Consider the following 27,388-nt stretch of genomic DNA (forward strand, 5'->3'; position numbering starts at 1 on the left):
CATCGGCAGGTGCGATTTTTTGGGGCCGGGGACGACAGCCATCGTTCAACCCTGTCATCCCTCGCCTGGGTAAGCAGTGGCCCATCGGTGTTGTGCGATGAAGATGGCTGGCTTCGAGAAGTCATAATCACAAAGTCTTGGTAGAAAGTTCTCTGAACGGCAAAAGTAGCATGCCTAGCCGACGAGCCATGAATGGCGACCGCGGGGGCATCGCGAGAAAATGATGGTCGGCGAGAGGACAGGACGGTGCCAATCCATGTCGATGACGGTAGCAGTGGGCATGAGGAAGCTCACAAGGCGGCAGTGTTGCACAAACGGAACATGGACGCGAGGCGGCGCGGGATAGGACTTTATGGCAAACATGATGCGTATCCTCCGTGTCTGTAGAGAAGTATTCATTACGGCAGCGTCAACAGGACGGTACTCTGGTGGACGAGTTCGTTTCTTCTTCCCACATCATCAACCCTCCGGGGCCGGGGCTTGCTCCTGGGTCAGCTCTTCCAGGATGATCTTCTCGAGCGTCTCGGGCTTGGTGGTGCTCGCCCAGCGGCCCTTGACCTTGCCGTCGCGGCCGACGAGGAACTTTTCAAAGTTCCACTTGACGCGCTTGAGGCCCATCAGGCCAGGCTTCTCCTCCTTGAGCCATTGGTACAGCGGAGCGGAGTCGTCGCCGTTGACGTCGATCTTGTGCATGATGGGGAAGCTGACGCCGTAGTTGAGCTGGCAGAAGTCCTGGATCTCCTCGTCGGTGCCGGGTTCCTGGGCGCCGAACTGGTTGCAGGGAAAGCCGAGGACGGCGAACTGATCGGGGTGCTTCTCGCCGATGGACTTGTAGAGAGACTCGAGGCCGGCATACTGCGGCGTGAAGCCGCACTTGGAGGCCGTGTTGACAATCAGGACGACCTTGCCCTTGTAATCGGCGAGGGGCACCTCCTTTCCAAGCTCTGGCGGCCGGCGAGGGCGCCGTCAGCACCACCACCTGCGGATCTCGGGGAGGGGGGGCACCACGTACTGTCGAGCGGCTTGAAGTCGTAGAAGCTGGTCGCGGATGCCATGGTGGCGAATTCTCGAGAGCTGCGAGCGGAAATGGGAACCGGCTGCGTCGGATGGTGGGAACAGGAGGGGAAGCGGGAGGGGAAGGGAGGGCTCGAGGCACAGATGGATCGGAGGGCGACGTTGGCGGGAGACGAGGCGGCTCGAGTGGCACAAGAAAGGGCGTGAAGGCAAAGGATAATTCGGTTCATGGGTGCTTCAACCAGGATTTTTCTCTCTTTATGACTTTGTCCACGATGCTCCTCGTCATTCGTCCCTGCTTCGTAAGCCAAATGGGTGGGTAGCTTCAGCAAGTAGGGCCCGTGGGAGAGCCTCGGCAGGTTCGGCAGTTTCGCCTTCCGAACAGCAATCGCGTCACCTGCGACGACGTGACGTCGCCCGCGCCAGACCGGCGCCACCCTTTTGTCCACGAGTGTACTTGGGGAACATGTGCCACAAAGTACAGATTCTCAGGTACGGATGCAAACATGATCATTTGCATGGCTTTCGGTACCTGCAATGTACTGCACGTAAGTACTGGAACGGACCATACCTACTATTAATTACCTGGTAATACTGTAAGTAACTACCAGGTATGGAGAACGGAGTAATTACACCTATCGCATATTCCAGTAGGTTCTTGCCGTGCGTCCACTACTACTAGGTACTAGGTACTAGGTACTAGGTACTAGGTACTAGGTACTAGGTACTAGGTACTAGGTACTAGGTACTAGGTACTAGGTACAAGTACCCTGTCGACGGAGTACCAATAATACTACTCAAAAAGTACTGTGCTCAAGCACAGTACATGTACATCTTCACCGTACTTGTATTTCGGTCGGTTTGTCGGTGTCGTTGTATGTACATGTACTTGCTGTAGGTGTACTTAAGTACTTAGGTCCCAAGGCACCTTACATATACAGTACTGTACAGTTGTACAGTAAGCATTACATCCCTACCACTTGCGGGGAACATCATATTAATAGCCTCCGTACGGAGGAGGAACACCTTGGTATTGTAGCTGTCTAAGTAAGCACTACTCCGTACTACTCCGTACAACTACCTAGTACCTACTAACTAGGTACTACTCCGTAGGCATTGGCAGACTCCAATGCAGCGGGCGTCCCCGGTGCCCAGTCTGCAGCGTGCCCAACACTGTCCGAGAAGCTGCAACGCCGACGGGCCAGAGAGCGAATCAAACCACCCAACAATGGACGCGTGCTGACAAGTCGTCTCGTCTGACGTACCGGTCATGTTCTCAGTCCACCCAATCCATCGATCGTATGATGTTTCCGCGCGGCCTTGGCCATGCTCCCCTTGTAGCATCCGTCGCTGCTGTCCCGCCCAGTCGTCAACCGTCCGCCAATACCAGATACTGCAATGCTGTCCAGGAACACCTACTTACCTGGTACAGTACACCGTACATGCTGTTAGTAGGTTGAGAGATGTGCTGCCGCCATGCGACATCTACGGATGGCCACCTACTCCGCGCGGTGCGAGCACGAGCAGGCAGTTTAGGCGACGAGCATGACAGATCCACACGCTGTACCTACTTCACAGCAAGCTAGGCCAGGCAGAGGTCAGGCCGCCCCAGTCGTCGAGTCGACCCCGCCACGCCAACAAGCGGCTTCGGCGCCAACCGATCGGTTACAGGGACTCGACAAAAGTGACGATTCATCTTTGGTGGTGCTGCTCGTACAAATTGAATCGACATTTTTGCCACCCCACCGTACCATGGCGAGCGCCAGCGCATCGGCGGGCAATGCCAGCGGCTGCTGCTTGGTTAGTGCAGTACCTACTAGGTACTGGAGGCACTAATATTACTTAGATGGACGTTGTCAGCAGTGGCCAAGTTACTGCCACCCGTCTTGGCTCTCAGCCCGAAGCCACCAGGAACTGGCGGCAAGCACACAAGACAGGATGGAAGCTCATGGAAAACGCAACATTGTCATTGTTGGTGCGTTTCATCTCCCTCTCTCGATGCTCGGCCCGTCGACGTCCATGGTCTGCGAGCCACGTCCAGCCGCTGCCTACGCGCATACCATACGGTACTACCTGGAGTACGTACTGTACACGCTTGACTGACGGACGGACGCAGGTGGCGGCATCATTGGATGCACGACGGCCTACTATCTGACTCGCCACCCCAGCTTCAACCGGGACCTTCACGCAGTCACCCTGCTGGAGGCTGCCCCCACCGTCGCCGCTGGCGCTTCCGGAAAGGCCGGCGGACTGCTCGCCTTGTGGGCGTACCCCGACTGCCTCGTCCCGCTCTCCTACAAGCTGCACGCCGAGCTCGCGGCCGAGCACGAGGGGGCACGGCGATGGGGGTACCGGAAGCTGACGTGCGGTAGCGTCTCCGCCTCCGTCTCAACGGAGCGGATCGGCGAGCTGCAGAGGGCAACGGGCGCCGAGGGCATGGCCAAGCCCTGGGAGAAGCTTCCCAAGCAGGACGCGGCCGCTCGGGAGCTGCTGGAAGCGGGCGCCCCGCCCCAAGATTTGGACTGGCTGGACCGAGACTCCATCCTGGACTGGTCGGAGATGGGCGGTCCCGGCACGACGGAGACGTCCCAGGTCCATCCGCTGCACTTTACCAGCTCCATGGCCGAGCTCGCTCGGCAAGGCGGCGTGCGGTTGATGACGCGGGCCAAGGTCACCAAGCTCGTCAGCTCGAAATCGGGCGTCCAAGCCGTCGAGTACCTGGACAGGCAAACCGGCGAGACGCGAGAGCTGAGGGACGTGACCGACATTGTCGTCACGGCGGGGCCCTGGACCGGCCGGGTCCTGCCACGGTCCAAGGTCGAGGGCCTGCGGGCGCACAGCGTCGTCTACGAAGCCACCGTCAGCCCCTACGCCGTCTTCACCGACATCCAACTGCCCAACGACTTTGTGCCGGAGCATCGGGCGAGGCTGGGCCAGCGGCGGACGCACCGGGGATCCGTCGACCCCGAGATTTACGCGAGGCCCTTTGGCGAGGTCTACGCATGCGGTGAGTTTGTTTGTCGTCGGTCCCCATGCAGGCAGTCCCTAGCTGACGCGGGGGAAAGGGGAGCCCGACACGGCCGTTCCCTTGCCGGAGACGGCAGACGAGGTCGAGGTCGACGAGGGTCAGTGCGACGACATCACCTCCTACATTGCCACCGTGAGCCCGGTGATTGGCGCGGCGCCCATCAAGGCGAAGCAGGCATGCTACCTGCCTCGGCACATGCGGTTCGGCCAGGAGAGCGGGCCGTTGCTGGGCAAGACGACGGTGCCTGGCCTCTGGGTGGCCGCCGGACACACGTGCTGGGGAATTCAGAACGGTCCGGCGACGGGAAAGCTCATGTCGGAGTACATCCTTGACGGGAGGGCAAAGAGTGCCAACGTCGAAAAGCTCGATCCCAGGAAGTTTAAGGTGTGAGCTTCTTTTGCGCCGAGTTGATTCGCCTTGAGAAATGAACGGGTGCCCGGCCCGCTCTGCAGGGTAGGGCCCCAGGCACAACGGCGAGTGAATATGCGAAATGCACGAAAACGAGCGAGTCTTGTCTGCATCTTGAGACGACACAAAGGAAATGAGAGATTTTTTTATCCACTGGAGCCGGATGTTTTATCGGCTTAGGAATGAGTTTGGATTGGCCATCTTGCTTGCTATGTCGCCGTTTTTTTTGTTTTTGCCTTGCCTTGCCTTGCTTGCCTTGTCCTCGTTCGAGCTGACTAAGCTTGCAGTCACTTTAGACCTCCCGCCATGATCGTTCGACCCCGATCCAAAGAAATGGGAAAACGGACAATATTGATGATTATTTTAATAACTCATGGATTGAGTGACAGCTTGTGACTTGCCCATCTTACGCAAACGCAAACGCTACCTGCGATTTTGGTATCGTCCATTATTATCTTGTAAACTCCGTCCTCGATAGCTTAATACTTGGCACGTTCGCAGGTGCTTGTACTGTACTGTACTTAAGTACGGAGTACATGTACTGTATTGGTTGTTGGAGTATTACTATTTCTCCGTACGAAGTACTCCGTATTAATCATTAGTAATTACTCCATACTCCGTACAAGAAAAAGGCAAGTACTTGTACTCCGTTCTCCGTAGGTGTGCAAGTAACAACGTAAGTATTTGTACTTTGTTCTCCGTGCAGGGACCGATTCGATATCTTTCAAGGTCAAGAATTGGACGCGACTCCACCCATGGCCTAGCGCCAAGTTCTCAGCGCTTATCGATAAAAGGATGAAGGAGAAAATTTGGGGCCAGCAACTGCAACTACACTATTAATACTTCACTCAAACGGCACGGCATCCTCCCCGACGGCCTTGCAGAATACCATCGATCCGTTTTCTACTTGGAACCGTCTTCTGTCTCACAATGGGTCGCGAACTTCAGAAGAAGAAGCGGCGCTCGATGCGCCAGCCTGTACGACCCAAGACGAACAAAAAAATCCTCAACCCACGGGGCAACAACATCATAGCCCAGAACTGGTACGTCCCCCTCCCCCCGCCTCGACCACTGCTTTCCCGAATCGAGGGAGAGGTGAGCAGTATCGCTTTGCGCACAACGTTGAACTGACCTCTCTTGCAACTGTAAAGGGACAAGAAAGAGACGCTCGCGCAAAACTACCGTCGTCTCGGCCTCGTCGCCCGTCTCAAAGCCCCCACCGGCGGCGTCGAAAAGAAGCTCGCGGGCGTTGCGTCGCAGGCCTCGGAGACCAGTGGCCCTTTCGCAATTGCCTCGATAGACAAGGCTGTCATCTCCGAGGCCAAGGTGGAGCGTGACGCCGACGGAAACATTGTCCGCGTTCTCGGTCTCGGCCGTTCCGACAACCCCCTCAACGACCCCCTCGCGCTGCTCGAATCCGACGACGACGACGACGACGACGACGAGAGAGACGACCGCGCCGTTGCCGTGAACCAGCACGGACACGACGACGCCGAATGGGGCGGCATCGCCGATCAGGAGGCACAGGCGGGCGCGGCGACGGACGTGGTGCGCTCCCTCATCGAGCAGTCCCACAACTCGGCGCCCAAGAAGCCGAGGCACCAGAGCGAGGCCGAGACGGAGTGGCTCGCGAAGCTTGTTGCCAAGCACGGCGATGACACGAGGGCCATGGCGTGGGATCGGACGCTGAACCCGATGCAGCAGACGGCTGCCGACTTGGCCAAGCGCATCAGCAAGATGAGAAGACAGGCATAGCGGAGCCCGCCCGGGTCGGGGCTGAGAAGCGGAGGCGGCATCTACGAGGCGTTGGGGCGTCTTTTTTCATGCATTCTTTGTTGTGCATTCTTTGTTGTGCATTCTTTGTTGTGCATTCTTTCTTGCGCTCTTCTCTGCTTTCCTGCCGTCGTGTGTCGGACGATGGACGAGATGGATCGGGAGCAAGCGCAGCCATGGATGGGTGGATGCTCAAAGGTACAGACATGTCAATTCAAACGGCACGAACCAACCCGACCATCTAAGTATACTCGGGACCATTGGTATCTCCCTGCAGCAGAAAGCTGCCACTTTCCAAAATGTGAACCCAACGCCTTTGGAGACGGTGCGTGCAATCACGCCGCCGCAGCCCCTTCGCCCGACGTGCACCCGGGCATGATGCTCTCATGATGCTCTCGTCTCGCCGCGTGCCTCGACGGCCGCTTCCCCTGTCCGCCACCGGTCCGTCGTCCGCGTGCTCATCGTTGGCCGCGTTCGTAGTGGGCCGCAGGGAACTGGGCCGGCTCGTCGTCCATGTAGGGGCTGTGCGAGGTGGCCGGGCCACCGTACGGCACCGACGGGACGGGCACGCCGGCGGCGCCGTACTCCGTCTCGGCGTCGAAGAAGCCGCCGTTGTTGCGCGGCGGCAGGGAACCGTAGCGGTTGGGGTCGTCGTCGTCGGCGCCGTAAGGGTTTGCGTGGCCGTAGCGGCCGTGGGCCGAGTAGGAGCCGGGGCCGGAGCCGGGGCCCGCGTCGTGGTCGTCGGCGTTGACGCGCTCGTAGGCCTCCTCGTCATGGGGCGCCATGGAGAAGGCGGCCTTGTCGGGGTCGACGTTGCTGACGCTCTCGCCGCCACGGACCTGGCGAGAATCGTAGCCGGGAAGGGAGCCGTGGAAGTTGTAGTACTGGAGCGTGTACGCGCTGACGAGGGAGGTGGCGACGAAGAGGAGGCTGCGCGGTTTCGTCCGTCAGCATGGCTCGCCCGGCTCGGACGTCTCGGCAGCGGGGGAAGAGGGGCCGGGGCCGTACGTGACGAAGACGCCGAGGGCGACGATGGCCTTGCTCAGGTTGCAGGCGCTGCCGCACAGGTTGGCCGTGTTGAAGGCGGCCTGGGTGGCAAAGGCCGACAACCAGAGGATGGTGAAGACGCAGTCGACCGTCATCATGGCTTGCGGATCGGCGAAGCGGCGGGCGCGACCGAAGCGCGGCGTCATGATCAAGTAGATCCACGCGGGGATGGAGAGGAAGCACTGCGAAGGCGGCACGTCAGCACGGTGGCGAGCACGGAGCGAGCCGGAGGCGGGTGGGCGGGCAGAACGTACGACCGAGAAGGTCCAGGCATTGTTGCCGACGATTTTGGCATCCTTGGCGACGAAGACGGCAATCTCCAGACACCAGGCCGTGAAGGCGAGGACGATCTGAGAGGCGTGCAGGCCGAGCTTCAAGCCGGGAACGTAGGCCGGATCCCACTCGACCATGGTGGACGATGGGAGGAATGGGAAATGGGGGGGAGGATTGGAAGATGGAATGCCGGCGGGAGACGTGGCGAGGAGGGGAAGTCTGGCAGGGTGGGAGAAAAGTCGACGACGAGTGCGTGCGGTAGGGAGTCGTGGTCGCCTGGGAAGGATGTGAAACGGAGCGGCAGGTACTATCGCGCCGCAGCAATACAAGGAATACAGTAGGTACGTAGGTAACAAGTAAGTACTTGCTGCAAGTATTGTCGTTGCTAGGAGGAATAAGCGCCAGCGGCAGGCCAAGGGTCGAGTGGATCCCTCGCTGTAGCTGGAGCCGTTGCAGGCACCGTGTTGGCCGCTGAAGGCCTCGTCAGATCGAGTTCGTCGCCGTCAAGCGTCGAGGAGAATTGGCGACGAAGCGGAAGCGAGGCGCAAACGACAAAAAGCAAACGCGGTGCGACGAAAAAAAAAAAAAGGATGACCTGTCGTCGGACTGTCAAGTGGTACAGATCGATTGACCTTGGAACAACACGGCAATAATGCTTCGTAGTTGGTTGGGGCTTTGAAAATAACAACCAGTGCACACTGCGGAGCACAGAGGGCGGTTATACGGCCTGCCAAGGTGGGAGGCCCTGGGCAGTGCTGGCCGGCTCCCTCTCGGAAAGCCACGGCGAAAGCGGCCGCTGACACTGTTCAACCAGTGGGTTGATACTATTGCGTGCGGGCTGAGAGCCTGAACCCATAATCCGGTGGCTGTGGCCTGCCTGCTCATCAGCACAATGCTGAAGCGTTACAGTGCTTGTACCTGGATAATACAGCCTCCGGTACCAATTACAAGACCTCGTATTCTCCGGGAGGCACCACCGCTATTCTGTCAGCCGCCGCCCTCGGCCAATGAATGGGATCGGCATCGAGCGCTCCGTCGTACTAGGAGGGGCGGGCACTAATAATAGCGGCGGCGGCCGCCAACAAAGGGACGCCCAGGGCAACCGGCTTGCGGCGCCACGACCGGCGGCTGCGCCACACACACTCGCCACTGCTGGATGGATGGATGCCTTCGGATTGTCGCTCATCCGCGGAGGCACGGAGTGTAGAGCACGGCGAGGATGGTTCAACAGTGGCTGGCCACGGTCATAGTATTCGCGACGTATGCGACGTAGCCTGACTATGCGCCGTCGTCCCATTCGAGCGTGCCGCAGCCGCCCACCTGCCGCTCGCTGCCGTCGCTCGGCGTCGTCGTCACGTTCCACGGTGCGTCCCGTCGTGGTGGGGAGGGGCCGTTTCCCATTCAAGCGATATGCGTACATGTGCAGAACTCGCGTGGATGGATGGACCCTCGGCTCTCGACGGCGGCGATAGGGCAATGCGGCTTGCCCTTGCCATTCCCTTCCTCTCATTCCCTTTCCAGCGTCGAGTGGAGCGTGTGTTGCCTCATCATGGCGACGCAAACAAAGGCTGCGGCCGCCATGGCGAGCAACGTCAGCCAGACGCCCCGAAACGCCTCCATGAAGGAGTCGATGACGCCTTCGTACCACCCATCCGGGAGGTGCTTCAGCTCGTCGAGGTCGTTGCGGATGCGGTGAATCTCGTCGGCCGCTCCCGGGTACGCCCCGAACCTCTCCCACAGCCGCGCCTGGAGCAAGTTCTGGTACACGGCGGAGGCGACGGTGATGCCGACGGTGCCGCCGAGGCTTCGCGCGAGATCTAGACGGCCATGTCAGCCACTCGGTGCCCATTTTGTGCCTTTTTCTTTTTCTTTTTTTTTGGGGGGGGGGGGGGGGGGGGAGGGGGGGGCAGCACGCACACGTCGCCGACGTCACGACGGCCTGCTGCGAGTGCTCGACGGCGGCGATGCAGGCGAGGAGCGTCGTGGTGAGCATGGCGCCGTACCCACCGCCGACGAAGAAAAAGGCGAGGCCCGTCAGCCAAAGCGGCGTCTCCCTCCCCTGCAGCGTGAAGAGGACGATGCCGACGACGAGGACGACGAGGCTCGCGATGCCGAGCCCGACGTAGCGGCCGGTCCTCTTCATCAGGTAGCCGGCGCCGACGGAGCAGACGGAGATGCCGACGGGCGAGGGGAGAATCTTCAGGCCGGCGCCGGTGGCGCTGTCGCCCAAGACCTGGAGGAAGAGGGGCACGTAGAAGACGGCGGCCATGAGGACCATGGTGGAAAACAGGTTGCAGAAGCAGGCGGCGAGGACGGTTCGCTCGCGGACGAGCCTCACGGGGATGATGGGCTGCCGCGCCCTGCTCTCCCACCAGAGAAAGGCGGCAAAGGTGAGGGCCGAGAGGGGGATGGTGACGAGGGGCAGAGGGTGCGTCCACGGCACCTGGTTCCCGCCCGAGTTGAGACCGAGCAGCAGCAGGACGAGAAAGGAGGAGGTGAGGAGGACGCCGGCAAAGTCGATGCGGGCGAGGAACGACTTGTCCGACTGCTTCGGCGGCACCTTGACGAGGAAGGCGACGGCGACGGCCGACAGCAGGGAGAGGGGCACCTGGACGAGAAAGGCCAGCCGCCAGCCCATCTCGGTGCGATCGTTGATGAGGCCGCCGAAGATGCCGCCGAGCATGGCGCCGGAGCCGTAGCACAAGTTGCCGATGCCCTGGACCAGCCCCCTCTTGCGCAGAGGAACGAGGTCCGAGCCGAGAAAGGTCGAGATGCTCATGAGGCCGCCGCCGCCGACGCCGGCGACGACGCGGCCGAGGACCATGACGTATTCGTCGCGGGCGAGGCCGCATATCAGGTTGCCGGCGGCGAACGTGACGTTGCTGAAGACGAGACCGGGGCCGCGGCCGAAGATGTCCGTCAGCCGTCCCGAGATGGGCTGGCAGGCGGCGTTGGATATCAGGTAGGCGGTGGCGAGCCAGGAGAAGAGGCTGAGGGAGTGAAACTCGCTCGCCATGGGCGCCGAGAGCGTGGCGATGATGGTCGTGTCGATGGCGCCGAGGAAGACGCCGAGCCACGAGGTGCCCAAGACGAGGGCCAGCCTCGCAAAGGGGAGCTCCTTGGCCAGTATCGTCTCCTCCTCGCTCTCATGCCGCGAGCCGTCCTGGCTTGCGGAGCCCTCTTCCTCCGCCTCCTCCTGCTGCGCTCGGCTTGCCGGGTGAGGGGCCAAGAGGGGCGAGCGCTCCGAGGATGCCGCCTCGGCCATCATCGTCTCCTTTCTCGCGTCGTTCGGCCCTCGGACCACGCTCCCTTTTCGAAGCCCTGCCATGGCCGTGTCGGGCTCGGCCTGGTACGGAAGGGACGGACGGTGTTTAGATCGAGGTGCGTGGTGCGTAGTCGCAGTCGCAGTCGCAGTCGGCAGGAGGGTGCAAGAGTTGGGGCAAGAAAGCGGCGATTGAGCTCGGCGGAGGAGGGATGCAGGAGGAAAGAGAAGATAACGGTGGCACGATGACGTGATCATGGTCGGGCTTGGGGCGAGCAAGGTAATAATGGCGAGCGCCCTGCATGCACGGTGAAGGCGAAGCTGGCTGCCGACCCCCCCTGCGTCAGCCGCTCGTACGCTACCTAATTACCGCTCATGACCCATGTGTCTGTCACCCGCATCAGCATCGGGTTCGAGTCCGCGAGAGGGCGTTTATGCTGCGAAACCGGCCGACTGACTGGTGTGCAAGCGGCTTCGTGCCAGGAAGTCCAGCGTTGTCGGTCACTCATCTCCGTCTGTTCGTCGTGCGCATGATGCGGCGCGACATGTGCTCCATGTACTCTGTACTTGGTGGTACACGGGGCGCAGGTGCTTCGGCCAACCAACCGCACACTTGCCGCCCAGGTTCCTGCTAGGTACTCCCTACCTGCGTACCTGGTACTACCTAGGTACTGAGCAAGTCCTGTACATACTTAACTACAGCAGGAACCGGTAGGCGAGGACGGAGTAATACAGCTGAAGGCTGCTACTACTGTGCTCCGTAGGTACGTACTCCTCCAAATATTACCAGGGTAGTGATTACGGGTTGCAAGCTGACGGAAGACTTCCCCTGTACTCCGTATGCTCCGCGCGTAATTACTGCTGCTGACAACAGTATTGAGTACTCCGCACAAACCTGTCCTTCCATATGAAGTGTTCGTTGGAGGAACTGGCAATGCCTGCATCCAAGTCCCGAGTCACCAGCCGCCTCTCCTGGTTTACCGTAAAATATTGGACAGCAAGGACGCACAAGTCGTCGTGCCTGGATGTAGGTGGTGACGCATTTGCTCTGACCTTGGCCCGAATGCAGGCCTGAACGGCCACTCGACGCCATGCATGCTTAGTTAGTACTTAGGTACCACGGCGCACAGAGCACAACATGTACGCATCGTTGCATCCGTCGTCGTCATCGTCGCACTGATTGAGCAACCATCGCCTGCTTCATGCGTGCTGTGTCTGCCGCCGTCGTCGTCCTCCGACTTCGCATTGCACGAATAGCACGGTCCTCCTCCACGCAAGTTCCGAATGGGAATCAATCCCATGGCTGCCAGTGCTCGTGCTCGCCCAGCTGGCCGGATTTGCGGACCAGGCTGGCAGGAGGCGCGGACCAGGCTGGCAAGAGGCGCGGACCAGGCTGGCAAGTGGCACGGAATATTGCTCTGCACGGTCGATGAGTCCGAACAGGAACACGAGAAGATGAACAAACTCTTCCAGCATTCATTCCTGTGCATCGTTCGCGTGTCAGATACCTGCAAGTAAGTAGGTGTGCGGAGTAATGAGCCGAGTTGGATTTCGACGCGTCCGAGCGCGAGTGAGCGGTTCTTGCACTCGAGGCTGGACGACTGCCTCTGCGGATACTTGCGTACTTTTACGTGCAGTGCAAGTGCTTTGTAGGTTGTACTTAGTTATTACTAAGTACTGTACTTACGGAGCACGCCTAGGTGAAGTTGTACATGTACTGTACGCACAGAACTTGTATGCGCAGCTACCACGGCAGCATGCAGGTGCATGCACTTATAAGTGCAAGAACAAATGCTGACATGCAATACATCAACCGCACCCGTACAGTAAGTACTTAAGTATGTACGGAGTACTTACTTGTGTACAGTACTCCGTAGTCAGTAGTACTTATACAACTACTTGTATAACTGTTGTGCAAGGCGTACGCACAAGTACTTACAGTAAGTAATTACTTGACATCGTGCTCCGCGCACGTGGACCTCGGAACCGAATGACAGGTACAGGGAGCCAACGGGAGGAGTCCCGATGGAGTGTTGGAATGTTCACCTACTTAAAAGTGTGCTGTAAAAAAGGGACGACAAGCCTTGCCGCGATGCCCCATTCCGTTCCGTCGTCGATAGCCACTCTCGGGGAACAAAACGTCGAGGGCATGAGCATCAGATTCATGGGCGCCAACTTGAACAGCTTGTGACAACAAGAGACTGGTCCACACGAAAACGAGCATCGAAACGGAGAGCTTGAGTGCTTATGTGGTGCGGCCATGTAAAAGTATCAAGGGGTTCGGCACTCGGCCGCAACGTGTTCGGCGCGTTCGTGCCGCGAGATCCGGACGTCGTTCGCTCGGTTCGCAGCTTGGCGTTTGGCGGGAGACAACCAGCTAGCCGGCGCGAGCCCCACATGCCAACCAGTTATCCTACTTACAGTAATTACTTAATAATAATTGCACTCGCAAGTACGGAGTACCGAGTACATGGACACTCACACCGAGCTCCCCCCCTAGCACGTAATCTACACCGTACTTGGGTGTACGAGCAACAATCCTCATCAACTCCCTCGGTCGTATATGGATTGGTTCGTCATGACGTCCGACGACGGGGTTCCCCGACCGACGTACTCGTACATGGTGCCCGTCGCGGAAATCACAGCCATCTCTTCCCGCGAAGCCCATCGTTTCCGCCCTCGTGGAGGAGACACCCTTCATGACCCCCCCCCCCCCCCCCCCCCTTGAGCAGGAGGAGGGCAGGTTCGGTGTACGTGTACAACCATCTGGCGGACTTGTGCGGGCGGGCAAGGAGCCATCGACCTGGACAGGCAGGCGTGCTCGAGGTATCGAGGTAGGTACGGAGTACAGTGACGTATTTCCATCCACCGTCGACCACAGAGTATTACCAACCGAGTACTTGGGCGGTGCCGCCCCCATGTGCCAGAAATAATGTACAACTACATGGGTACCCGGCGCCAGGCGTCCAGTAATTTTGAACGTCTAAGTAGTACCTTCCTGGGACGGCAGGAAGCAAAGGCGGTGAACGCGTTCCCTCGTGCTCGCCTACAGGTAGGCACCTACGGGTTAGCTCCTGCCTCCTGGTGCTACTGGTAGTTGTCGTGCCAAGGCTGCTGCGAGGTCCAGCGTCGAATACTCCACGTCGCCGTCCATGCAGAGCCCGCGAGCTTTCCGCAATGCCCTCGCCGACCGACCCTGACGGCCAAGCAGCCAACTGCGGCACGGAATGCGCCCGACTTCTGGCGTCGTGGTTGAACGGTGCCGCACAAACGCTGCGAGACGGCGCCGCGGCGCAAATCGCATCGGATTGGACGACCATCTTTGGCTACGTGCGTGGCACGCGAGGACAAGACATCCCGACCAGACGGACCTGTCCGGGAGGGCGGCGGAACGAATCCAGCCCACGTCCTGCCTCGGTCCGGTCGAGACCGTCACCTTGCGTTCCAGCGGGGCAGGTCTCAGGTTCGGCGGCCGAGATTCAACGTCGACGCGATGATAGCACGATGCAGCCGTTCGTCGCCGAGTGGGAGAGGGAGCGCTGCGAGGGGGCGAGTTGCGAATTAATATAACAAGACACCACGGCTACCTCGTCGGTTCGCGTCCGGGTCGTCTCCCGCCATCTCGCCAGCACTCGTCCGACCGACGACGGCGCTCACCACGGTGCTGTGCGAATGCATAGCGCTCCCCCCGCCATCATGGGCTCCGCTCGCCTCCTCGTCGCCGCCTTCCTGGCGCTTGTAGGCATCGCCAACGCCCAGGCCTATGTGCCGGCATCGTTATCCTTGTTTGCCGTGTACAGTATTTCCTCCGTATCCAACGTTGGCGTGTCGAATGTGTACGGAAGCGTTGGAGTAGGTTCCAGCAGCGTTTCCGGCTTTCCTCCTGGTAACGTCATCGGCGGAGCCATCTACGTCCCCCCTGCCGGAGAACTGGAAATGGTAGAGAGTGACGTTATCGACCTCTTTTTCCAAGGACTGTCGGCCGTGATTAATGCTGATTTGAGTGGCCAAAACTTGGGTGGCATGACACTTGGCCCGGGTGGCTACTCCTTTACAGCCGATGCAGCCCTTACCGGTACTCTAGTTCTCGATGGCCAAAACGACGATGGCAGCCAATGGATCTTTGAAGTCTTCGGCAATCTCATCGCAGCGGACTCGGCAAGAATCGTTCTGATCAATGGCGCTCTGTCCTGCAACATCTTCTGGAGCGTTGTCGGTTCCGTCGTCATTGGATCCCAGGCAACAACTAGGGGGACCGTTTCATCAATTGGGACCATTTCCCTCGGAGAGGGCGCTTTTCACTACGGTGGCCTCTACTCAATCTCCGACAAAGTCTCGCTCGACTCAGGCATTGTAGTTGGATGCCGTGCGACCTATGACGAACCGACAACCACCACAGACATGATGACAAGCTCGACGGCCGTGACGGACACGACGATGAGTTTGACGGTGAGTACCACGGACACGACGATGAGTTCGACGGCTAGTGCGGCGAGCACCAGCATCTCGGCTACAGATGCGACGTCCTCTGCAGCCAGTTGGACGGATTCGACGACTGCAGCCGTGTCCACAACGGACGATCCAACGACCACGGTCACCGAGGCTACAACGACCAGTACTGCGACTACTACTGCCGCAAGTACCACGGATACGGACACGTCGGCCACCACAACCGTGGATATGACAGCTACAGATACCACAGACTCCACTGCTACGGAATCCACGTCGGCTACTACAACAGAAACGACGGCGACGGAAGCCACGACTACCATGACTATGGATGCGTCGGCTACCACAACCGTGGACGCAACGGCTACAGATACCACAACCTCCACTGGAACGGATTCCACTGCGACGGATTCCACTGTTACTACTGCTACAGATACTACAACGACAGAAGCTACGGCTACCACGGCCACCACGGCTACGGACACGCCGGCTACTAGGACCATTGATACAACGGCTGTAGATGCTACAACGTCTACTGCTCCTGCTTCCACAGCTACTTCGCATTCCACAGAAACGGATAATACGAATATCACGACTGCCGGAAGCACTACCGCTGGAAGCACGACTGGGCTTAACACGGCCGGTAGTAGTACCTCTGGAGGCAGTACTGCTGGAGGCAGCACGACAGGTAGCGCTACAACCTCTGGAAGCACAACCGCTGGAAGCACAACCGCTGGAATCACAACTGGAGGCAGCACGACGGAAGGCAGCATGACTGGAAGCACAACCGCTGGAAGCACAGCCGGCGGAAGCACAACCGGCGGAAGCACAACCGCTGGAAGCACAACCGCTGGAAGCACAACCGCTGGAAGCACAACCGCTGGAAGCACAACCGGAGGCAGCATGACGGAAGGAAGCACAACCGGAGGCAGCACGACGGAAGGAAGCACGACTGAAAGCAGCACAGCCGGAAGCAGCACTATTGGAGGCAGCACTATTGGAGGCAGCACAACTGCCGAAAGTACAGCTGCTCCAAGTATGACTGAAAGTACAACGAGAGGCAGTACGACGGGAGGCAGTACGTCTGCTGGAAGTTCAGCTTCCGGAGGCACAACTGCTGCAAGCACAAGTTCTGAGAGCACAACCGCTGGAAGCACATCCGCTGAAATCACATCCGGAGGAAGTACGGGCACCAGCAGTACGTCTACCGGCAGTACAACTGGAGGCAGTACAACTATTGGACGCACGACAGGTGGAAGCACGTCCGGTAGAAGTACAGCTGGAGGCAGTACATCCATAGGAAGCACAACATATGGAAGCACAACTGGAAGCGGCATAACTGGGAGCAGCACACCTGCAGGAAGCACATTGAGTATCAGCACGACTGGCACAAGTACAACTGGAGGCAGTACATCCGCAGCAAGTACGACTGGGGGCAGTATATCTGCTAGCAGCACGACAGGAGCCAGTACGACGGGAGCCAGCACGACGGGAGCCAGTACAACTACTAGTAGTATATCTACTGGAAGCAGCACAGTTGAGGGTACTACCAGCACTATCGCTGAAAGTACAACGACTGGAAGCACAACTGGAGGCAGTACGACTGCAGGCAGCACGACTGGTGGGAGCACGTCTGCTGGGAGTACAATTGTTAGTAGCATGATCACTGGTACTGCGACTGAATCTAGTACGATTGCTAGCAGCACGACGGCTGGAAGCACGACCGGAGGCAATACAACTAGAGTCAGCTCGACCGCTAGAAGCACCACTGGTATCAGCACAACAGCTAGCACTACGGTTGCGGACACTACGGCTACTACGACTACGGACACTGCAGCTGCCGGTACGACGACTGCAGGTAGGACGTCCTTGAGCACTGCAGCGACCGATATCACGGCTACAGGAACATCTTCCATCGACTCGGGAACTACCACAGCAACTTTGGCTTCGAGCACGACCATTGACACCTCGGCTACAGGAAGCACAACTGCAACAACTACCATGGGTAAATCAACCAATAGCCAGGCATCTTCTGACACGACAGCGACATATCCGACTACCAGCTCGGCGGTCACGGGAACTACTTGGCCATCTACTTATCCCACTACTACAACACCCACTAGTGCAACATCTTTCACTTCGTCGGCGACGAGCACAGGAACCTCGACTGCAGCCGCGACGACCGCAGACACTTCAACGACTGCCCCGGTAAGCGCTACATCAACCAGCACGGCGGCCATCAGTACAGCGAATTCAAGCACTGCAGTTTCAGGCTCTACCACCGCCCAATCGACGGCTGACGGGACTGGGAGATCGCGCACTGGGACTACTGTCACTCCAAGCACAGGCCCGATAAGTGCTACAACGACATCCAGCACCACGGCAGACACGAATATTCCGACGACATCGGCGCTAAGCACAGGAGAATCAAGCACCGGAACCGCGACGGCTACAGTAACATCCTCGACACAAACGAAGGTGTTTACAGGGACGAGTACTCTTGTCACGACAAATACTGGAACCACTGCCTTGACACGCACAGGTACAGGCACGACCCTTACCACAAAGGCCACGGGGACAGAGACGACAGATATGACAAGTGCAATGGATGGTTCAACACGCACTGCGACGACTGCTCCTGTGACCACTACATCAACTGATGCGGCAGGCACAAGTACAACAACGGCAAGCGCCGCGGGTTCACAGTCTACTGCTCAATCGACGGCCGATGGGACGGGGAGATCACGCACCCAGACTGCAACGACAAGTGCTGCGGGTTCACAGTCTACCACTGCTCAATCGACGGCCGACGGTACTGGGAGATCACGCACCCAGACTGCAACGACGAGTGCTGCGGGTTCACAGCCTATCACTGTTCAATCGACAGCCGATGGTACGGGGAGATCGCGCACCCATACTGCAACGACAAGTGCTGCGGGTTCACAGTCTACCACTGCTCAATCGACGGCCGACGGTACGGGGAGATCACGCACCCAGACTGCAACGACGAATGCTGCGGGTTCACAGTCTACCACTGTTCAATCGACGGCCGACGGTACGGGGAGATCACGCACCCTGGCGACTACCACGACAACTGCAGGCTCGACAAGCTCGATCGCAACGGCCAAGGACACTACCGGCCGTGTCAGCAGCTCAACAAGCGCCGCGACTCAGGATGGGACGGGTCGATCCCGTGCCATCACGATCACCACCGTTTCCAGCGCGATACGGATGAGCACGGTGATGTCTACTGCGGCAAACACCCATGTGGCAACAAGCGGCAGCGCAAGAAACTGGACGACCACAATCACCATCACAACATTCACCGTGACGTGCCCCGTGGCCCCGACGGTGATAACGACATGTGGCCAAGAATATTCCATCGATTCCCCTGGAACCAAGGTCTTGGTAGCTACCTCGACCATCACTGTCCATAATCCGGCCGCCTGCAAGGAGTGTGCCGAGGAGAGGCCCACACGCGGCAAGGGTTCGGATCACCAGGCGCCCGGGAAGAGCCCCGCCACCAGGACGCCATGCCCGACCTGCACCCCCCGTCGGGCATCCGACGCGTGGGAGGAGGCCGAGGAAACGGCATCGCTGGTCGGAAAGCCGGCTGCGTTGGGCTTGGTGGAACTTCAGGGCCCGGAGGTTGTAGCCGTTGGGTCGAGCACCGCACGGCTAAGCCGGCGCATCATCGGCGCTATCGCCCTGCTTCTGATTACTGCCAATATGTTCTGAGAGTGCTCGATGGGCGTGAATGTGGGACATGTGGGATGATTCGATTTCTCCTCGAACAAACATCCCATTACGCTCGCGCTCGTAGCATTGGGAGATGTACAAACGATCTTTACGACTGGCAATGCACATACCTGTATGTAAATCATTTGAATTTTACTAAGGCCTCGAATCGGTAAACGCCATGAGCACGCCCATCTCTCCACAGTAGTTACCGCCTCATCACCAAGCTGTCAATTGACTTGGTGGAAGTACATAATGGCTGCGTACTCGGCACACAAACAGGATATGTACTAATAGAGATTTACGCACTCCGTACTGTACAACTACATGTAAGTACTTAGGCGTCAACTCACTTAACATGTACTCCGTATTGAGTACAAGTAATAATACAAGTCCTCCCCATACATACAGTACGGAGAAAGTACTTAGGCACGGGTTACATGTAATAACCGCATAAACCATAGGTAAGTACATGTCCACCCATGTACAATAGCGGATACTGTACGGAGTACTCCGTACACATGGCATATTGGTATTCTGCCTTGTATTACATGCACATTACTGTGCAGGTGTTGCAGGTGTAGCAGGTGCAAGTGTACTTAATACCTGCGAGTGTCTCTTTTTCTTTCCGGTTCCTATGCGAAACTGCACTCCGAATTTCGGAGTCCTTGGTCCGAACACTACTACTTCAGTGCACATGTACTTACATGTATATCCGTACATACTTATACAAGCACTGAGTATTACGTACTACAGTACATTGACGGGTTAATAGTGGGTCGGGTCCTTGACAACGGCCCACCCCACCACGATCAAGGTCCCTGAAAAGTTTGATAATATGCTTTAGTGAGAGATGATTTCATTAAAGAGGGCCAGAAGCCCACGAGCCAGAGATGGCTCAATCATCGGTCGCGTGGCCCAATGGCAAGGCGTCTGACTACGAATCAGGAGATCGTGGGTTCGACCCCCACCGTGACCTTTCTTTTTGAATCATTCGACGGGCCTCCCATAGGGACTCTTTCATGCACACCATCCATCCATCCATGGCTGGGTGCATTTGTTCATCTTTTTGCTTCCCGGCTGAAAGGCCTCTCTTGTGTGGTTTGTCGAGAACCTACATGTACAACGTCCCGATGAACGAACGAATGGGACGGAGATGACCAACAGCCGGCAACATCTTGCGGGTTGGGTGATGGTGGCTAGCAAATCTAGACGAGCTAACAAATGGTGAGTACCAAGGGGCGGCTTCCTATCTCGGATGTGGTTGTACCAACAACCAACAGAGCTCGAGTTGCAAGGGACGGGTACGTCAGCCATTTTCTTGTGTAACCGTTGGCCTGTTGGTGCGCATCGCGTCAGCTCCACGAGCCGGGCCGAGCACGCGGAATCTCGAAGCTCTGGCCTGTGCCCTATCCCACCGGCTCAGTTCCTATTCGCGAAGCAGCGATCTGAAAGAGGACGTGCGATGACGCGAATATAACCTAAGTTGAGCGGGTGGTGCCCGGCAGCGCTCAAGTCGGCGCTACAGGATGGCGTGAGGATGAATGTCCATCAAGACGAGGACACAAGACATGGTCAGACAAGATTCACGCGGTATCACGGCACAAGATGATGCGCGCGGGCCCGGGCCTGGGCGCCGGGGATGTTAGCGTATGGTGGTAGGGGGAGATGAGGACATGATATTAGGGGGGGATGCGGGCATAATGGTAAGGGGGGTGAGGGTATGATGATACGAGGGAGCAACAAGAGAGGGGATGGCAGGAGGCCGCTGCCGCTAGAGGCTCTTCTCGACATCCATGACTTCGCGGATGCCCTCTTGTATCGCCGCCGCGGTGGCCTGGTTCAGCTTCTTAAGCGGCCTTCGCGGAAAGCCGCCGTATCCGTAGTGGGCGTGGATCGCGTACTTTGTTCCGGCGATGGCGGCCTTGGTCAAGGCCCAGTCCCCACGGCTCAGGATCTTCTGCAGCGCCTCGGCCTCTTCCCGCTTCCCGTCGGTGTAGAGGTTCCAGACGCGGACGCAGACCTTGGGCATGACGTTTGCGCCGCCGGCGATGACGCCGCTGCCGCCGCTGATGAGCGTCTGGAGGGTGAAGTCGCACATGCCGCCAAAGGCCATGTAGCCGGAGCCCTGGCCGAAGGGGGTCTGGGCAAAGGTGGCCTGGGCGACGCGAGAGAGCTTGCCCGTGTTGCCGCAGGTGAACTCGGTGCCGACGACGTTGGGATGCTGGGCGAGGCGGATGAGGACGTCGCTGTCGAGGTCGATGCCGGCGACGACGGCGGGGTGGTTGTAGACGATGACGGGCAGCGGGCTCGCGTCGGCGACGGCGGTGAAGTAGCCGACGATGGCCTCCTTGTCGATCTGGGTCTTGTAGTACGAGGGCGCGAGGACGAGGGCGTAGTCGGCGCCGGCGTCCTTGGCCTGGACGGCGAGCTCGACGGTGCCACGGACGCTGCCCTCGGTGGCGCCGATGATGATGGGCGTGGCGGGGAAGCCGGCGGCGTCGAGGGCCTCGCGGGTGGCGCGGGTGACGGCCACCTTCTCGTTGCGGGTGCAGTGGACGGCCTCGCCGTAGGAGCCCATGGCGACGAGGCCGACGAGGCCGGCGCGGACGAGGCGCTGGGCGTGCGTCTTGATGCTCACCATGTCGAGGTCCTCGGTGGCGGGCTCGAAAAAGGTCATGGTCGGGGCGTAGATGCCGCTGCGGAGGGGTCGGTGCGAGGGCGCGCTCGGGTTTCGGCGTATGACCTCGGTCGAGGGCTGGGCCGGCGGGCACGCGGGCACGCGACCGAGGCGAAGCTGCTTCCTGATGAAGGAGACGTCGCGGAAGTGGATCGAGATCTCGGGGTGGGCCTCGCCGATGCATCGGGCGATCTGCTGGAGCGTCTTGTTCTCCTTGCTGAGGCTCTCGACGAGCCGGTAGATCTCGGGCCCGAAGTGACGCTGGGAGTCGAGCCGGTACCGGCTGTTGGCCCGCAGCTCCGAGAGGGGCTCGTGGTTGTGCTCCTGGTGCTTGACGCGGACCGCGTAGGTGCCGGTGGCGCGGGAGAAGGAGATGTAGACGGAGAAGGGGCAGGCCGACTTCTTCGTCGACGACTTCTTCTTGCCGGCGTTGTGAGCCCAGGGTCGGTACTCTCCCGACCGCTGGCAGCAGATGTAGCCACGCTTCTGGCCTTGGCGGTTTGTGCTGACGCTCTTGGAGGTGGCGACGAAGCCGCGCTGGTACTGGTGATCCTTGATGGCCTTGTAGGCATCGTCGAAGGTGACGAAGAGGCGCTGGTCGAGCAGGTCCTCCATCGGGGCCGCCGTCGAGGAAGCCGCCGTCGGTGCCGCCATCGTACCGCCGCCGCCGTCGGGGGGGGTTGGGGGCGTTGCGGCCAGGAAAGGAGGCGGTCGACTCTGCGGGAATCGTCTTTCGATTTGATTCACGCCGCTGGCGTTGGGGTTGGCGTAGGAGGAGGCGGTATGTGCGGAGGAGGAGGAGGGAGGGGGGGGGGGAGGAGGAGCGTGTTTCGATCGAGTCGACGATTTGGCGGATAGGTGGGACGGGACGGACGACGGGGTACAAGCACGGTACATCCACAGCGGTTCGGTGCCCGCCAAACGACCTGTTCACCTCCCGCGGGCGGGCACGGTTGATGCGTGAACTGCGCTGGACGCACGTACGGCGAAGGAGTCGTGCGTACTGTGCATGTACTGCAGCGTGGTGCCTGGGTTGGCGAGTGCTGGTGATGCCATGTACAGGTACGGAGTACTTGTCAGTACTTTGTCGACGAGCACTGTGAGCGGTGAAGCAACGGAGAAATGTACTTTAGTCTTCAAGTATTAGTGCAGTAACATACAGTACTGTACTGGCTTAGCACCCGCTTCCTCACAGTACTTGGTACAGGGTACTCGGTGAATTTGCCACGATAATGGGAAGCATGCACGGTGCAGGATTGCACGTGTAAGCACGCAATGCATTCTCGTGCCATTACCTGGTCATGGACGAAGCAGGGGAGGAGGAGCAACACCGACGCCTCTCCTATCCGTCGCGCAGCTCGAGGCAGCAAAACATGTCGGCACGAAGTAATTACTCCGTAGTAGCGGCGGCTTTATCATCGACAAGGTCCTGCAGCACAGACAGGCGATAGGATGCTCCGTGGAAACGACATTGACACATCCGAACCTTCTCGCCAGTACTCGGTACGCTGTGGGTACGCCGTGGGTAGATGCACGCAACTGCAAGACCGGGTGAACCCATCCACCGTGCCGCGGAGCGATGCTAGCCGGGCGCCCGGTTGTCCCCCGGCGGGCCTCCGGGCGGCCCCCCACCCTAGGCGCCGCGCCGCACGAGCCCTGCCGCTCCCCGATCCTCTCCACCTGGCATCCTCCGCTCCGCCCCCGCCTTCGTGTGACTTGCGTGCTGACGCTTCTGGCCGTTTCCTCGGTCGAACGAAAACATGTCGGCCGCCACGAGCAACATCGGCCGTCGCTCGAGCACTATTTCTCCCAGAAACTCTCCCATCGCTTCGCCCAGTGCTTCTCCCATCGTCTCTCCCATCGGCTCTCCCATCGTCTCTCCCATCGGCTCTCCCATCGTCTCTCCCATCGGCTCTCCCATCGTCTCTCCCACCAATTCTCTCGCCGATTCTCCGACCCTTGCCCCACGAAGCTTGACAAACCCCTCTCATCCCTCACCATGGCCTCAGCGCCCCTCGAGCCGCTCAACGTGCTGATGGTGAGTGGCCTTTGGAGAGGACGAGCCGTCGGATCGCTTCTCTTGATGCCTAACCGTCCAGGTCGGCACCGGCGAGTACACCACCGGCTTCGTCGGCACCGGCGCCTCCGTGTCCGATAAAAAGGTCGGCGTTGTCGCCCTCACCATGTTCGACCTGAGGCGGCGCGGAAAGGTGTCCGGGCTCGCCATGGTCGGCGTCGACGGCACCAAGTTTCCCGCCATCCGTCCGTCCTTCCCACCATTCTTCCTCCCTGCCCCTTCTTCGCTCCTTCACCGCTTCCTCGACTTGCCCCTCGTCGCCTCCTGCGCTGACCGACGGCAGGGGACCATCTTCGCGCCAACGTCTCGCATGCGTACAACAGCCTCGACACCTCGTTCGAGTCCTTTCCCGCCGACGACCGGGTCGATGCCGACGCCTACAAGGCGGCCATCGACGGCCTCCAGCCCGGCGATGCCGTCACCATCTTCACGCCGGACCCGACGCACTTTCCCATCGCCCTCTACGCCGTCGAGCGCCGGCTCCACGTCCTCCTCACGAAGCCGGCCGTCCAGCTGCTCGGCCACCACCACGAGCTGCTGCGTCGGGCTCGCGCCAAGGGCGTCCACGTCTTCGTCGAGCACCACAAGCGCTTCGATCCCGCCTACGCCGACGCTCGCCTCAGGGCCAAGACGCTCGGCGACTTCAACTACTTTTACGCCTACATGAGCCAGCCCAAGTATCAGCTCGAGACCTTCAAGGCCTGGGCCGGCCGGGACTCGGACATTTCCTACTACCTCAACAGCCACCACGTCGACGTCTGCGACTCCATGGTCCGCCAGCTCGGCTACCGGCCCGTCAAGGTCTCGGCCTCGTCCTCCAAGGGCGTCGCCACCGCCCTCGGCTGCGTCGAGTAAACGGAAGACACCATCACGCTCCTCGTCACCTGGGCCAAGGCCGACGATGCCGCGAAGCGCGCCGTCGGCGTCTACACGGCCTCGTGGACGGCGCCCCGGCGCGCGGGCCTGCACACGAACCAGTACTTCCACTACCTCGCCGCCGACGGCGAGATCCGCGTCGACCAGGGGCACCGAGGCTACGACGTGGCCGACGACGCCGCCGGCCAGGTGCAGTGGTTCAACCCCTTCTATATGCGGTACGCGCCCGACGAGGACGGCAACTTTGACGGTCGCACCGGCTACGGCTACATCTCCATCGAGAAGTTTGTCGACGGCTGCCGAGCCATCAACGCCGGCGAGGTGACGGCCTCCGAGCTGGATGCCAAGAGCCTCCCGACGCTGCGCAACACAATCGCGACGACGGCCATCCTCGAGGCCGGTCGGAGGAGCATTGACGAGGGGCGCGAGGTCGGCATCATCGTCCAGGGGGAGGAGTGGATGCTGCAGTAAGGGGGGGGGAGCCATGAGGGATGCCGCCGGAGGGAGGGTTCGGGTCGCCACTCGGTGATGAATCCCGCGCGTCGAGGCTGCACCATCCGTTACTCTAGCACACCATGTACCGACGTTTGGTATGTGGCCGGAATCGTAGACTGCGGTGCCAAGCAGGCCATATCAGCAAACTCGGTCATGGTTCACTCAATCATAGGCCGGCCCCCAAACGACAATGACTGAATTTCGTACTCCGTGTACCGAGGAGCGATGCCGAATCGATGGCCAGTTTCGCGAAACTGGCTTTGGATTCGGTGCCTGGTTCCTGGTGCCTGGAAGTTAATTGCGGCTTCAGCCGTGACGCGCCTGTGTGCTAAATAAGCACTGATTAATAATTAATTAATGGATGGAACTGGCCTGTTGATATTATTAGCACGTTGCAAATATTCGTCCAGGCAAATGGAGGTCCACAGCCCCGTCGGCTCAGCAGACGTCGTCCTCTGCCTTGCTGCCTTCGCACCACGCACGTCATCACCCACCTCAGCTCACCTCGACGCAGGCCATGACGTCGCATGCGGACATCCTCTTCCCGTCGCAGCCCTCGCTCTCGGAATTGCTGTCGACTCTCAAGCGTTCGGCGCTGAGCATCCACAATCGGCTGGCGTCGATCCGTGCCGACGCCGATTTCGTCGCCCGCGCGGCTTCGAGCCTCTCGGGCGAGGGTGAGCAGGACCAGAATGAGGCACGGCACATCACAGAGCCGGCCGAAACCGGCGTCGCGGAGCCCGGGACGAGGAGGACAAGGCGAAGCGGCGGCCGGCCGCTGGTGGCCAACGAGCGCTGCGGCAGCTGGTACGTGCCGCCGGCGCACAAGGCGGCGAGCGCATACTTCAAGAGCACCGACGGCCACGAGCGCGCCTGGAAGTTTAGCACGCGCCGGCTGAACCTGCACCTCGTCGAGATGATCGAGACGCACGACGGGTACGGTGTCCCTGCCCTTGCCGACTCACCTTTCCACTCCTCCCTCCCCTTCGCTCGTCCCCCTCTCCGACTCAGCTCTCGCTGACCGTGCCAGTGTCATCATTGTCGACTCGACGCGCCGAGGAAAACGCAAGTCCACAGGCTCCCTTTGTCGTCGTCGTCGTCGTCGAGCGCGCACCGCTAACGCCGCAGCAGGCATGCCGGACGCCTTCGCCGCGACCATCCCCATCTGGTGCGCCGTTCTCAACCTCGTCCTCCTGCCCTCTCACCCGCTCTCCGGCCGCCTCTTCCTGCCCCCGCACCTGGCCCCGTCGACGCACGACCAGATCAAGGCGCTGATTCCTTCCTTCGTCGCCTCCCTGCGAGCCCTCGACCTCACACTGCCCACAGGGCTCACGAAACCGCTTCGGCCGTTATGGATCACCCAGGACTCGGTCCTCCGCTTCGACGGCGAGGCCGACGGCAAGGCGACCGAGCCTGATGGCCCCCACGACCTTCCGGCGGCCCCCGCTCCCGCTGCGGCCCCCGTCCTGTTCGACGACTACAGGCCCGTCATCTGCCTCACGGCCAGCCGTCGCGTCCTGGGCGCGACCGAGGTCGACGCCGGCGGTTACATCCAGGGCGCCGCCGACGACACCGAGAACTGGGCCCACGGTCTCACCGCCGACCTCTTCTGGACGCACGTCGAAACGCTCCTCGCGGCGGCCGAAGCCGACCTGCCCCCACTCATCGGGCGCCTCGTGTCGGACCAGGCGTCGGCACGGCTGCGCGCGCCTCTGGCGACGCCCCGTCACCGCCTCACCTCGCGCATCTCCGTCTGCGCCCTCCCCCTGACGGCCGAGGCGACGGCGACCCCGGGCTCGGTCGGGACGAGCACTTGCCACGTCAGCCTCACCGATGCCCCGACGCCGAGGGACACGTGGCTCAAGGGACCCTCCTCCCTCGAGGTAGGTCTCGGCAGGGGCAAGACGGCCAGTCGCAACCTCCGGCTGGCGCTGCCCGACGTCTGCGCCTTCGTCGCCTCCTTTCTCGCCAAGACACCGGGCACCTCGCTCGAGCCGTCGCAGCTCGTCGTGGCCTGCGATTCCGGCCGAGACCTGTCGGTGGGCACCTCGCTCGCCATTGCATGCTACCTCTTCGACGGCGAGGGCCGGTTCCGCGTGCCGGGCGCAGACGTGTCCTTTAGCAAGTCCCTCGTCAAGGCCCGGCTCGGCAGCATCATGACGGCCTTTCCGGATGGGAACCCAAGCCGGCAAACTCTGCAAAGCGTCAATAGCTTTCTCATGGACTGGAAAAGGGAAGGAACGGCAACATAGAGCGGGAACGAGTTGG

At 60.0% G+C, this 27,388-nt stretch overlaps 9 protein-coding genes and 1 non-coding gene across 10 annotated transcripts; 6 read left to right on the plus strand and 4 right to left on the minus strand.

Moving 5' to 3' along the window:
* Window positions 1-459: 459 nt before the first annotated feature.
* DCS_02742 (glutathione peroxidase) lies at window positions 460-1,055 on the minus strand (the record flags this gene model as incomplete). The annotated part of the gene is made up of 2 exons (XM_040800068.1): window positions 460-944; window positions 1,013-1,055. 2 exons carry the CDS (start codon window positions 1,053-1,055, stop codon window positions 460-462), a joined length of 528 nt encoding a protein of 175 aa, XP_040660951.1.
* A 1,711-nt stretch (window positions 1,056-2,766) lies between these two features.
* DCS_02743 (oxidoreductase) lies at window positions 2,767-4,432 on the plus strand (the record flags this gene model as incomplete). Its single annotated transcript, XM_040800069.1, has 4 exons — window positions 2,767-2,814; window positions 2,861-3,092; window positions 3,131-4,021; window positions 4,080-4,432. The coding sequence occupies 4 exons, from the start codon at window positions 2,767-2,769 to the stop codon at window positions 4,430-4,432; spliced, it is 1,524 nt and encodes a 507-aa protein (XP_040660952.1).
* A 948-nt stretch (window positions 4,433-5,380) lies between these two features.
* DCS_02744 (nucleolar protein 16) lies at window positions 5,381-6,205 on the plus strand (the record flags this gene model as incomplete). The annotated part of the gene is made up of 2 exons (XM_040800070.1): window positions 5,381-5,493; window positions 5,602-6,205. 2 exons carry the CDS (start codon window positions 5,381-5,383, stop codon window positions 6,203-6,205), a joined length of 717 nt encoding a protein of 238 aa, XP_040660953.1.
* A 476-nt stretch (window positions 6,206-6,681) lies between these two features.
* DCS_02745 (uncharacterized protein) lies at window positions 6,682-7,680 on the minus strand (the record flags this gene model as incomplete). Its single annotated transcript, XM_040800071.1, has 2 exons — window positions 6,682-7,153; window positions 7,232-7,680. 2 exons carry the CDS (start codon window positions 7,678-7,680, stop codon window positions 6,682-6,684), a joined length of 921 nt encoding a protein of 306 aa, XP_040660954.1.
* A 1,369-nt stretch (window positions 7,681-9,049) lies between these two features.
* On the minus strand, window positions 9,050-11,063 carry DCS_02746 (MFS multidrug transporter; the record flags this gene model as incomplete). Its single annotated transcript, XM_040800072.1, has 2 exons — window positions 9,050-9,360; window positions 9,461-11,063. 2 exons carry the CDS (start codon window positions 11,061-11,063, stop codon window positions 9,050-9,052), a joined length of 1,914 nt encoding a protein of 637 aa, XP_040660955.1.
* Window positions 11,064-14,501: 3,438 nt separating this feature from the next.
* On the plus strand, window positions 14,502-18,992 carry DCS_02747 (uncharacterized protein; the record flags this gene model as incomplete). The annotated part of the gene is made up of 1 exon (XM_040800073.1): window positions 14,502-18,992. The coding sequence occupies one exon, from the start codon at window positions 14,502-14,504 to the stop codon at window positions 18,990-18,992; it is 4,491 nt and encodes a 1,496-aa protein (XP_040660956.1).
* A 907-nt stretch (window positions 18,993-19,899) lies between these two features.
* DCS_t20 lies at window positions 19,900-19,971 on the plus strand. Its single transcript has one exon. It is a non-coding gene; the product is annotated as a tRNA-Arg (tRNA).
* Window positions 19,972-20,766: 795 nt separating this feature from the next.
* DCS_02748 (L-threo-3-deoxy-hexulosonate aldolase) lies at window positions 20,767-22,728 on the minus strand (the record flags this gene model as incomplete). The annotated part of the gene is made up of 2 exons (XM_040800074.1): window positions 20,767-22,598; window positions 22,653-22,728. 2 exons carry the CDS (start codon window positions 22,726-22,728, stop codon window positions 20,767-20,769), a joined length of 1,908 nt encoding a protein of 635 aa, XP_040660957.1.
* Window positions 22,729-23,671: 943 nt separating this feature from the next.
* On the plus strand, window positions 23,672-25,096 carry DCS_02749 (putative D-galacturonic acid reductase; the record flags this gene model as incomplete). The annotated part of the gene is made up of 4 exons (XM_040800075.1): window positions 23,672-23,710; window positions 23,772-23,934; window positions 24,033-24,595; window positions 24,644-25,096. 4 exons carry the CDS (start codon window positions 23,672-23,674, stop codon window positions 25,094-25,096), a joined length of 1,218 nt encoding a protein of 405 aa, XP_040660958.1.
* Window positions 25,097-25,637: 541 nt separating this feature from the next.
* Window positions 25,638-27,372, plus strand: DCS_02750 (putative 2'-O-ribosyl phosphate transferase RIT1; the record flags this gene model as incomplete). The annotated part of the gene is made up of 2 exons (XM_040800076.1): window positions 25,638-26,056; window positions 26,151-27,372. 2 exons carry the CDS (start codon window positions 25,638-25,640, stop codon window positions 27,370-27,372), a joined length of 1,641 nt encoding a protein of 546 aa, XP_040660959.1.
* Window positions 27,373-27,388: the final 16 nt, after the last annotated feature.

Source organism: Drechmeria coniospora, chromosome 01 (assembly GCF_001625195.1).
Source record: "Drechmeria coniospora strain ARSEF 6962 chromosome 01, whole genome shotgun sequence".
In the NCBI taxonomy this organism is placed as follows: domain Eukaryota; kingdom Fungi; phylum Ascomycota; class Sordariomycetes; order Hypocreales; family Ophiocordycipitaceae; genus Drechmeria; species Drechmeria coniospora.